Genomic DNA, 12,605 nt, shown 5'->3' with positions numbered 1-12,605 from the left:
GAGTAGAGGGGAAGAGAGTTGAATGTACAACTCAAGGACACCACATCAAATCACAATCCCGCGCTTGCATAATATGCCCTTAACTCACTAAAGCTCAGATGTCCCACAACTTTTAACGCCCCACACGTGACCACGAGCCCCCCATATTCAAACCAAGGGATCTCAAAAAGTTATATTAATATAGTTAGAAGAAATAAAAATAGAAAAAGTCAAATTAACTTTTTTTTTTTTTAGCAATTGTGTGTGAACTTGAAGACTCTCATTATAGAATGATGTTATGGTGCCAATTTTAATAGCAATATAACCCACGTGCATATATAAAATCGAGCTCATGTAGTGATTCCCATACATTTTATTTAGCGCTAACTGTATCTGTGACTCGCAGGTTTCAGATGCATGTTTGACGTGCCTCATGCGCCACCTTTTGGTCACTGTTGGTAATGCATTGAGACGTCCTGCAGTCAATGGATTCAACTTTTATATATATATATATATATATATATATATATATATATATATATATATATATATATATATATATATATATATATATATATATCCAGTACACTAAATGGACTGTTTGATTTCAAACATTAATTTAAGTTCAAATTTTAATAACTTGTACATTCAATGCATTTTAATTTAATCATTTAAGTACATTTGAATAATTTTTCGCTTTAACATATTTACTGTAACTGACTGCATAATGGTACAGTGGCCCACAAAATATGTCAACTATACGTTTACCCTAATTTTTGATGCGGACATGATCATCATGGTAGTACTTGGAGTATTTTTTGAGTTGGTAATTACTAGTGAAAAAAGTTGGGAGAGATGAGATCAGGACAATAATGTATGCAAAAAAACTAACGGGAAAAAAAAGTTACTTAATGAGTGCATTCAAACCATCCAAATGCTTTTTGCTCAATTTGAAATTTGATGTGAAAAAAAAAGTTGTTAAATTTAGTTTGTAACAAAGTTTTAACCTGAGCAGCGAGATGAATGGACGATAATGGTGTTGTATTGACAGCTGTAGAGTGTTGACATGGTGCACTTGAATAGCAAAAGATAGTCCGGCATGTTGGGGAGGGGGGGATGAAGGGGGCAGCAATGCAGACATATTTGCATATCTTTATAAGCCTTTGATGCATGTTGAAACGCAAGTCTAGCCCATAAATATTTGAAGAGGAGAGTGCATGAAAATCAACATTTTTGTTACAATAAATTAACATGTGTTCGTCTCCTGTTCTGCATGCGCAATGTGAGGAAGGATGAGCAGCAGCCCTCTGCTTTTATTCCAGCTGGCAGTTGTATTTACTTATTTATTTATTTTTAAGGAATACCGTATAGCTTCATACACATTTGATAGTATTCCAAAAAATTGGTTCCAATCCACCCTAAACAATGAAATGAGGTCAAGATGTGGGAATGTTTGTTGGAATGTTTACTGACTTGATAAGTGAGGTCATGGTAATTGTTGCTGTCTTCATGCAACTATTCCTGTTGTCATACGGCTGTTGATGTGCCTGTTGTTCTGTTCGATCTAAAAAACGAGACCACGGGGTTTCGTTGGAGGTTTCTTCCTCAGAGGGAATTTTTCCTGTTCTTCATTGCCAAGCTCCTGCTCATGTGGGTTTGAGGCAGTTTTCTTGAACATATGGGGAGTGTGCGGTTTTTGACCTGCTCCATCTGTAAAGTGGCTTGAGATAACTTCAGTTGTGAATTGGTACACATTAAATATAACTGGATTGACTTCAATGACTCATTTCGGGATTTCACAGAGTTCCATGTGGGGCCATTTTGCTGGGCCCCACAAGTTTAGACCTCTTTTTGAGGGTCAAGACTTGGTTTTAGAGTTTAGGTTTGAATTGGGTTATGGTTGAGTTTAGAGTAAGGAATAGGGGTAGGCAATCATTTTTGATGGTTGGGGTTCGGGGAAGGGGCTAGGAAATGCATTATGTCAATGAGATGGCCCCACAAAAATAGTAAAACAAACCTACAGTACAATATGAGCAAAGCAATTTAACGCTTATGTTTGTCGGTTGCTTTCAAGTGGTGGCTTGTTTTGTTTTTTTTTGTTTTTATTATAGGCTCCAGTGTAAAAACAAGGAGCAAAGTGACACAACAACGGCGCTATGATATCAGTGTCATACGAGGAGAACGAGCAAAAACAAAATCTGCAAAAAAGCCACTACTACTTCATCTTACTGAACAGTCGTGACCGTCATCTTTGTTTATATCTGCATTCTGCAATGTACATTATACACAATACCACTTTTTTTCAGGTCAAGAATGAGTACAAATACTTTTATTTGAGTAGATGCAGAGTACCAATTTAAAAACCTTGTTTGGCAGTAGTGATGGAAAAAAAAGTGCTTTGTTATTACTCATTCTTTATGTCATTAAATATTGTTCAAAAACAAACTTTTCTTGGACATAAGTTTTACTCAAATCTAACACTTTTTTTTTAGTGTTAACAACGTGTCATTACTCAAATTTAAAATGTGTTTGTTTTGTATTTTAATATTATTTTATTCATTGTGTTTTATCTTTTAAGTTTGAGATTTAGTTTGGATGGCCCTTTGTTACAGCTGCAGTTATTCTTTAAAGTGCTCTATAAAAATAAGTTGAACTTGATGTTATAGTCATAAAGAATATTGTATTGGTGGTCGTTTGAGGGAATAATTCTTTTGAAGTGAAAACGACGTGGATTGTGTTAGACTTTGTAGGTTGCAACGCTCTTCGCAATGTTGTGCTGTCCAGCTTTCTTTGCAAAAGCAGCCGAGAAGCAGCAGCGGCGGTGTCTCTTCTAGTTGAGCGGCCATTTTTATGACGGTGGCTATTCAGCCGTTGCTCCCCTCAGGATTGCTTTTTACAGACATTTTTAATGTATATTGCTGTATTTAATCAGCGGCGCACTCATTTGACTGCTGTAGTAGTGCATGGCTGACAAGGAGAATTAAAGAGGCGGGAGGGGAAGGACATTTTTGCTGCTCCGCTCCACATTTACCACGAAGCCACCGAGCGGGATAAGTGATGTGAAAATGAAGGGATGCGTCGTCTTTTGAGATTTGTAGTTTCTGAATATAAATGCAGGCTGTGGCTTCGTTGTTCTGCAGTTCACAGCGCTGTCCTTGATATTTTTTATGGGGTGAAAAGTGTAAATGTTTGTTTACCAAGACCTTCTTCAGGCACCATCAAGTACGCGTGCACACAGTGACCCACCAGCAAGGGTCACGTGAAACGACATGATGCGAAGGGCCATCTGTGACTGGAACGCGACGACTCTGTCACTAGAGAATGCAAAGTTATGCAATTAACCCAGACGGCATCTGCATACATGCAAATCGTCCGCCTTGCAAAGTGGGACGCTCTGTTCTTATTAGTTGACCCAAATCCCTCACTTGTAACTCTGAAGTTCATCAAAGTTTAGTCAGAATCTAATATTTCCTTTCAAGTGAACAGAGAAGCACTGATTAGTCGTGTTGCAATAAGAAGTGCAACATGCCAATTCTAATTACTGCATATAGTTTTTAGGGACGTCCTTACACAGCCCCGAGCAAACATCAACATCTGCGGCACTCATGACTGCATGTGGACCTTTTTTTTAACCCCTTGTGGTTTCATGTATAGTGGTATGTCGACTAACTAGCTATCACAAAGCCCATTTTTGTCCTATGTGAAAAGCACTTAGATGGGAGAGCAAATTTAACAAGCAGCAAAAAATGAACAATTCTTAAAGGGGAAGTCTAGCCCAATTTATTTTCTTTTTTTTAATACAATAATATGTTCTATGCAGCCCGACTAGTCTTAATATGGTATTCTGGTTAATATTGTGTTAGTGGAATATGAGTTAAGCAGCAAAATCCATCTCAGGGGGCGGCCATTTTGCCACTTGCTGTCGACTAAAAATGACATCAATGTTGCTCAGGTCTCAGGTAACAACCAATCACAGCGCAGCTTCAGAAAACAGGTGCGCTCTGATTGGTTGTTGCCTGAGCCCTGAGCAACATTGATGTCATCTTCAGTCGACAGCAAGTGGCAGAATGGCCACCCCCTGTCATGGATGCTTCATAACTCATATTCCACAAATGTAATATTAATCAGAATATCATGTTTAGACTAGTGATGTCACATGTAACATATTATTGTCAAGAAATGTTTAAGGTTGACTTTCATTTAAAAAAAACAAACAAAAAAAAAAAATGGTCATAAACTCATTCATTTCAATGGGGAAGTGTTTTGAGTTAAGAGTGTGGTCATTGAGCTCACATTGAAAGGCACTAGGCCTGGCAATTTTTTTTTTTTAAAAAAGTCAACGAAGTTGAATATTTTGACCACAAAAATACAAAAAACACAAAAAAATTTGCCATGGGGCTTCACTGGCACTATGTATGCAAAAGTGGAAAAGCGCTATATAAATGAAGTACCATTTGTCATCCATAAAGACATTTCCCGGCCCTATTTTCGTGCCCAACAGAAGTGTAGCACAAAGCGCAATCTAACTGTGTTAATGGGTGGAGTCTTTATTTATTTTGCTGTGTTGCTAGCTAGACTAACGCCGATAGAAAAATGGGTTTGCCCCATTATGTGCCGTTGTGGGAGGGAACGCATCTGACTGCCGGCCAATCAAAGCAGCTCCCAGCTCATTCCATTTGAATTCACCGCAGACATAGATGTGCATGGTGGAAGGAATTATTTTTAAATGGTAAATGGACTGCTTTTTTGACGATGATGATAATAATTTGATCAATGAATGTATCTGTACAATGATTCAAAAGTTTTAATGCTTAGCTGTTGTCATAATTATGATTGAATCACGATTAATGTACGCTAAGTGCCTTGATCAAATCCACCAAAATCCCATTACACAACTTGTGCCAAAATTTAGACCTGGTTTTAGGTAGTCTAAAATCCATTGCATGGATGCCTGTCTTGGAGAATATCCATTTTACTGTATCTAAACTACTCATGACTAAATCCATTAGTCATTCGATGGAACAGTCAATCGGATAATCAATTCTAAAGATTGGGAAGCGACCAACACATCACCGTAATGTAAAGCGACGCACTTCTCAGTTATTTTCATCCATCCGTCACACTTCATCAAAATGACCTCTTTATTGTGACAACGATTTTCTGTTTGAAAAATGGTTTCAAAATCAGAACAACAATACATAATGTGTTAAATCAAGGTTCAACATTCAGTCTGCTATTATAGTCAAGAACCAACTGAATTGTCATGCAGCTGTTGAGATGTATTCAAATAGCTTAATGGGATTTCACTGGAGTATTTTTCCTCTTGATGCCGTGCTGTAGATCTGGAGCCGCATTTATTGTCTTTTCAAGGGAGTCGCTAAATGAAGTAAATTTCACTTGGCTCAGCTTGTGTGTGCGCAGCTGATTAAAGAAGGAGCTCTGGGGCATTTGCTTCATTTACAAAGCAATTGCTTTTATGTGGGAAAAAGCCCCGTTGACTGTAGGTTATTGTAAAAGGCTGCCGTTTAAGGAGCGTGAGATGAATTCCTTGTTTAATGTAACACAGCACCTTTTCAATAGGCGCTTATTGATGTATGTCTGAGGGATTGCCGCTTTAGTGCCTGATTTCATATTTAATACTGTTGTATTATTCCTCAAGGGTGATACGCCTGTAATAAGATGTTTTAAGAATGATATTGTTATATTTCTCACCCCAAAAAAAAGTCAGTGTTGAGCTCAACTACAATCCAGCTCTGCTCTATTCTTTTTACAGCAGGCGGTAAGAATATTCAGTGGTTCCAAGCTCTTCAATTATTCAGCAAATCACTATTCCGTTTCTTACATATTAAAAAATGTACAGTATGTGAAGCTTGCGAATGATAAAACAGCATAATATACTGTTTCAAAATCAAAGCACCTATTGCATTGGCCTCCTTGGTTTTGTGTTTGTACAATTGGAGTACAATGAGGATCCCCGCTGCGTGCAGAGGAAGCACCGAGCGTGTTTCTTAATCCCCAAACGTCGACAGCGAGTAACAATCGTATTTATGTCGAGGAAAAAGGGATCACTGGGAGGAAACGCTTCTTTTCCTCTGTGGGGAGACGCGCCGCTTTAATACAAAAGCAGAGAACAATTTGCACACGAGAGCAAGGTCGCAAAATCCTCCACACGGCCTCCGTAGGAAAGAATAAAAAGCTTTCAACTGAATGTCAAGTGCTCTATAAACACTCGCATGACTCGTTTCTGCTATGCTTTCTTATTTATTTATTACCTTCATTTCCATTCCTACAAAAATGTGGCTCTCGCGTTAAAAGAAAGAGCTTGTCAGGAAAGGGTGCGTCATGTGTCTGAGTTTCATGGGTGAGCATTTCTGAAGCCAGAAAGTATTTAGTCAGGCATTACGGTGGGAGGCCTTGATTGTGTTTAACAGAACATGACCCAATTAGCATAATGGGCCCCTCTTCCATTCCCTTTGAAGTCCAGAGCACGGAATAACAAATGTATATGAACCAGCGGCCAAACGTCAATACATGGAGATGCCACAAAGCTCGTGGGAGGCCTTGAATGAATTTCTGCACAAGGAGGGGAAAAACATCCCACTTTTTTTATTGCCGAATAAGCAGAACGGAGGCTGCGCGGGGTCTTCTTGCCACCAGGGCCGGTGGGCGCTGTGGGGCCTCTATCCTGCAGGAGAGACGCGGGCGGGGAGGGAGGGAGGATGTGGCTGCACCCACTGAGGAGCAGAGGGAGGTGCATCCTCCCTCTCAGGTGCTTTCAAAGCGCACCACGCTGCAGACAACACTATGTCATTAGTCACCAATTAAAGATAAAAGTGGGAAGGGCGGGAGGACTGTGTGTGCGCGTGCATGGAAGGACGTGACTGAAGACGAAAACCTGATACACCGGTGCCTTGACTTACAAGCGCCGTTTGTTCCATGGCTCTGCTCATAGCAAGATATTTTCAATTTAAATGAATGGAAATGCCATTCATCTCTGCGAAAAGAAAATTTGGAATTCTCCTTCTTGGATGATGATCACTTTTCTACGCTTTCAGAGAATCGTCGCCAGATCCCGAGTTGCCCCGAACACCAAACAGGCAAACTCCCGATGGGCCCGCACTGTACATCCGCTTACAACTTGACTCTTTTGACCCTGCTAAGGTGCCACTGTACGTATCTGTGCACTTTCACTCCTCATGATATTCATGATATGCAGTTATAATTGAAATGGAGACATACAGTAGTTCATGATTTAAATATGTGCATTCTATACTTCCACTTATTAGCGTGGATGGAAAATGCATGCACAGTATAAGCAAAGGAATGGAAATAAGGCTTTGAATTTTTGGTTTCCCCTCCAAATGATACCATGCAGATGAACAGGTCAGAACCGTCGATGTGGAGAATGAAAGAATACGTGGGGGCGGACTTTGCATTTTTCCTTTGGACTAGTGAAAGAATGACAAAAATGGTTGGTTTTATTTAATTAGCTAAATGCACAATTTCCACTAAACACAAACATATAACGTAACGGTTTTGTTTTTGCTCATATTTTTCATGAACTGGACTCAAAGATCTAAAAATGTTTCTACAAACACAAAAGCATGTTTCCTTTAAATATTGTTCACAAATCTGTGGTGGTGAGAATTTTCTCCTTTGTCAAGATAATCCATCCCACACAGATGTAGCATATCAAGATTCTGATTAGAAAGCATGACTATTGCACAGGTGTGCCTTAGGCTGGCCTCAATAAAAGGCTACTCATTGTTATTAAAGTCCAAGTCGAGTTGCAAGTCTTTTAACATTTAGTCAAGTCGAGTCTAAAATCGTCAAATTCATGACTCGAGTCTGACTCGAGTCCAAGTCACATGACTTAAGTCCACACCTCTGCTAAATAGTGACAAAGACTGTGTTATTGTCGCATGGCTGAGAAGCTGTTGGTCACAAAGTACAATATGTCCTCCAAAATGTTGTTCTTACTGCAATCCAGCATTCCATTCAAATGACTGTAACATTTAGGTCACTTTTGATGCTATTGTGACAAGTGAGGCAATAGAGGGCGCTGTTGTGAAAAAAAAAGGTGAAAAGGGGTCATTTGTATAGTCAAGTGTAGTGATCAATTTACAGAAATATCAATTTTTTTGTAATCACATTTCATAAGGAAAATAGCCTTTGTTGACAAGCAGTGTTGTTTCATTTCCGTTGAGTTTTATAATAAATTGCATCGCCTATTCACAAAAAAATGGTTCAAAATACATTCACCAGCCCTAAGTCAAGCAATTTACATTTCCAAGTCGAAGTCTTAACCTCTTAAATTTTGTCAAAACGTAGCATTAGTTGCTCATTATTGAACACCTTTGTCATTCCATGTTCCATTCTGTCCATTCAAACTGCAAATAAGACACATACAGTAATGAATAAAGTTTGTGTGAAATGGCTTTAATATTCATATTTTTGTGCGACCTTCACAGTCCCACTCAAAATATGTGAAATGTTACTCCATCTGGACGTAGGCAAAAATAAAACCTAAGAGAAGAATACAGTGTTATGTGGAAGATATGTACATGATATGATATTGTTTGAAAATCAACCCCCCACCCCCCCAAAAAAACATCTTTCTTTGTGATACAAATCTACTATCATTACAGATTCAGTCCTTCATGTTTTTGACATTATGTACATGAACAAACAACAAAGGTTGATTCATAGCCAACTACAAAATATTTCAGTCATTTTTACAGTGAGCTCAAAGTGCAATAGCATGTATAGAAAATATATTTTTCAAGAGTTCAGTGCTGCAGATTTCTTTTTGAAACCAAAAAATCCATTCAGAGGTTGTTGGTGCTGTATGAGAAGGTTAAATATGTTCTACATTCATCTAGTGATGTATGCAAATATATCCAGGATTATTCAAAAGCTTCTTCTCTTGAAGAATCCTGATGTTTGTTGCCATTGTCATAGAGGACCTCAAGTGTCCAGAAATTGCTTGAGCTGAAAAAGACAAAAACAATACATTAACCATGGAAATGAAAGATAAAAGTTGTTTCTTCATTTTTCAACTCAATGTGTTTATTTGAAGAAAGGCTTCTAATTAAGAAGAGGCCTTCTTGTGTAAAAAGCTTGAGCAAGAGAGAACTTCATAAGCCAAGCCATAAAAAAAATGTTTCTTTTATATTTGATATTTGGCAGAATACAATTCTGATACCGATTAATCAAAGGTTAACCCCAAAAAATCTCTGCGATTTTATGTTGTATGCACCCTTACTAGTCTAAACGTCTCATTCTGGTTAATATTGTGTTTGTGGAATATGAATTAAGCAGCAAAATCCACCAGTTTTTATTTATCTCACGGGCGACCATTTTGCCACTTGCTGTCTGCTGAAGATGACATCACAGTTGCTCAGGTAACAGTCACTCAAGACTGACCTGTTTTCTGAGTGGTCATGTGATGTTTGCAGGCTGAGCTGTGATTGGTTGTTACCTGAGGCGTGCGCAACGGTGATGTCATTTGCAGTCGGCAACAAGAGACAAAATGGTCGCCCCCTGTGATGGATAAAAAATGGGTAGATTTGCTACTTTATTCATATTCCACAAATAATTTTTTTTTTGGGGGGGGGGGGGGCATTTTTAAGGGAGTCATTGTTTTTGTCTTATGTTGTAGATTTTTTTATCTGTTTTTAAATCTGCCTATTTTTATCCATTATAAAAGCTAATATTGGCTGAATAAATCAGTCAGCTGATAATCAATTGGGCCTTAATAAAAACCCATTTAAAAAAATTGCTGAGAAAAACACTCTGGCCAGATGGAAAACGATGAAATGCAATTTTGAAAAAATACTTTTTAGATAACACTGTACCGTATGCGTCAATCACGACAATGATGTAATTCCATTGTTTTCCCGCCAGTGCAGGAGTTAAATGGAATGCTGCTTTTTCAAATAGTGAACACGGGAGGTGTTAAATCACTCAGCGACTTTTCTGTTAATTACATAAACCTTCTTTTGTCAGCCATTTACAAATATTTGAGCCAAAGCACAATTTTCCCACAATTATCACTGTGGGGAAAGCCGATGTAGATTATCCTGTGAGCAGATACATACTGTACTGTACAGTTAGCACATGCAGACTTCCAAGAAAACATGCAGTTCAGCCTTACTTTTCTTCTTGTATCACACAAATGTGTAGTGAATCCCGTTGCTTAGAGGAGAGGAGGAAGGCGCCACAGATACAGGAGGGAGAGGAGGAGGGGGAGGAGGAAGAGGTGGAGGGGGAGGCGGAGGAGGTGGGACGGGGCTGTTAGCCTGTGATGCAACTAAAGACGAGAGACATAGAAGGAAAAGAGACGAGGAGGAATGATAAGGGCTGCTATATAACTCAACACCAGCATTTACAGAAGTAATGAAAACAAGGTGTGTCATGTGTCATCCACTTTTATATCACAGACCTACAATAGATTACAATAAACCAACCACACAAGACCATGTAAATAGCTCAAAACCACTAATGTACAAGTGAAATAAATATAAGTGACCATCTTTTTTTACATTTTACATTTTTTATGTAATTTACAATCGGGGTTATTATAGTACAAATGGATATTAAAAAAACACACACAACAAACCTGCTAAAATGCCACGTTTTTTGTAGTATAAAAACTAGACCAAGATAAATCATTTAAAAACTTTTTCTTCCATTACTGTGACCTATAACATGTTCAACTCAACTGTTGTTATTTATTATTATTATTATTATTATTATTTAATTTCCTGAAACACTCCCATTATGCTATCACCACCAAACTTCACTGTCAAGGTGGAGAGCATGATGATAAGGGGTGTGCACATTAGCGCAACCATATTACTTCAGTTGTTTATTTTATTCACAACGCTCCAAAAGATTTTGAGTTGTTCATGTTACGTGTCATATTAATGGTGGAAAAAGTTTTGAAACGATCCACTTGCTTTTCTTTTATATCACAAAAACTTGACATTTGAAGTTGACAGGGGTGTGTAGACTTTTTTTTTTCTGTCCGCTGATGTCCGTTTTAGGCCTTTTTTTCCCCCTTACAAATACCCAAATCCAAGTGCATACATAGGAATGAATACATATCAGAATAAAAAATAATGGGGGGGTGGGGGGTCAGCTAGGGAAATCTGACATACTACATTAAAATAGTTGTACTGTCTTAGTTGTACTGCTTAATTGTGACTGTTTACAGAGGTAGCAATTCCAAGTCCAGAAAGTAAAAACCCTGCCACAGTTTGGCTTTAGGACCTGACAGATAGCTCCCAAGCAGGTAAACAGTGTCCAAACTAGCTAGCTAGCAACTGAAAGAAAAAAACCCTGCCACAGTTTAGCTTTAGCCCTTCATGCTAGCTAGCTAGCTCCCTAGCAGGTAAATGAGCACCATGGGAGCTAGCTAGCTAACTAGCACCTGGGGCTAAAGCAAAACTGTGGCAGGGTTTTTACTTTCTGAACCTGGATTTGCCACCTCTGACTGGTTACCATATATGATCTAATACTTATTCAAAATTGTTGCTACTGTACAAGAAATCATAAAAACTTTTTACATTCTGATCACTACCATAATTTGTGATATGTTTACCAGCAGTATTCATGTTGCTGATTGGCTGAGAGGAATCACATGGCTCGGGATGTGGCCACATTTTGACTTTCCCAAATGTGCTTTTTCTTTGCACTATAAAATGTTACTATATGTAAATTTTAATTACTATGTTACATATAGTCCTGTCGAGGAACGCTGTCATGCATAATAGTATGGAAAAAGAAGGCAAGACTGATTTCAATTGAAGGCTGTGAAAGGGCGTTAGTACTTTCTTTCCCCTCTCCTCTGACAACATGCCACCAGTTATATTCTCTGACATTGCTCCACGCTGGAAATAATGTTATAATTGTTGACTTTGCCTCAGCGTGCTGATGAAGCCTCCAAACGGCTCGACAGCTTGAGTGCTGCCGTGTGTGACAGGTGTGTGTGTGTGTGTGTGTGTGTGCGCGCGCGTGTGCGTGCGCAGCCGCAACTCCCGCTGCCTGGCTGCTGTAGAGCAGGAGAAAGATGAAATGTGAGCGCAGTGTCTTTCATGCGGCTTCAGAGAGGTGCCGTGCCTTCAAAGAAGTCTTAATGCTATGCAGCATTTGACTGGGTCATTGATCAGCACACAAAATGGCCTCATCCAGCAAGTCCTCCCCCGTTTCAAACATTCCACACGGACTGCAATTAGGCGCCATGTGAGCTCCTGACACGGAATAATGTCAAGTTATTAAGGAATGAAGAGCCCTGCTTGAATCGACACCTTCTTCTCCGCCTTCCATCATTTTCAAACCATCAGGACCATTTTCTTATTTAAGAAAAAGGCTAATTTTGCCCTCCTTATACTAAATACAGCAATTTAACATCTTTACACTTTGTTACTGTACTTAAGTAGAATTTTCACTTGTCTGTACTACACTTGTTATTCATATTTCTGCCAACTTAAATTTTTACACCACCACATTTTAGAGATAAACCGATGTGTTTTTTTTTTAGGAGTTGATATCTATACTGATCATTAGTAATGCCATTTACCAATATTTGGAGCCGATTTTCATTTTCAGTAAAAGCGGAAAAT

At 38.7% G+C, this 12,605-nt stretch overlaps 1 protein-coding gene across 8 annotated transcripts in view; it reads right to left on the bottom strand.

Annotated features, from left to right (window-relative positions):
• Nucleotides 1-8,397: 8,397 nt before the first annotated feature.
• plekha7b (pleckstrin homology domain containing, family A member 7b) overlaps nt 8,398-12,605 on the bottom strand; it is a 72,590-nt gene continuing 68,382 nt past the window's right edge. For 5 of the 8 annotated variants that reach the window (XM_077563353.1, XM_077563356.1, XM_077563357.1 and 2 more), the window contains 2 exons: nt 10,136-10,291; nt 8,398-8,970 (listed from right to left, as the gene is read on the bottom strand). In XM_077563353.1, coding sequence (XP_077419479.1) covers nt 10,149-10,291 — 143 coding nt within the window. In that variant the 3' untranslated portion in view covers nt 8,398-8,970; nt 10,136-10,148. The remainder of the gene's footprint in view (nt 8,971-10,135; nt 10,292-12,605) is intronic. The other 3 variants (XM_077563354.1, XM_077563361.1, XM_077563360.1) reach the window with 1 other exon arrangement.

Source organism: Vanacampus margaritifer, chromosome 4 (genome assembly GCF_051991255.1).
Source record: "Vanacampus margaritifer isolate UIUO_Vmar chromosome 4, RoL_Vmar_1.0, whole genome shotgun sequence".
Taxonomy (NCBI): domain Eukaryota; kingdom Metazoa; phylum Chordata; class Actinopteri; order Syngnathiformes; family Syngnathidae; genus Vanacampus; species Vanacampus margaritifer.
Note: the sequence above shows the minus strand (reverse complement) of the source record. Positions and strands in the feature narration are given on the sequence as shown.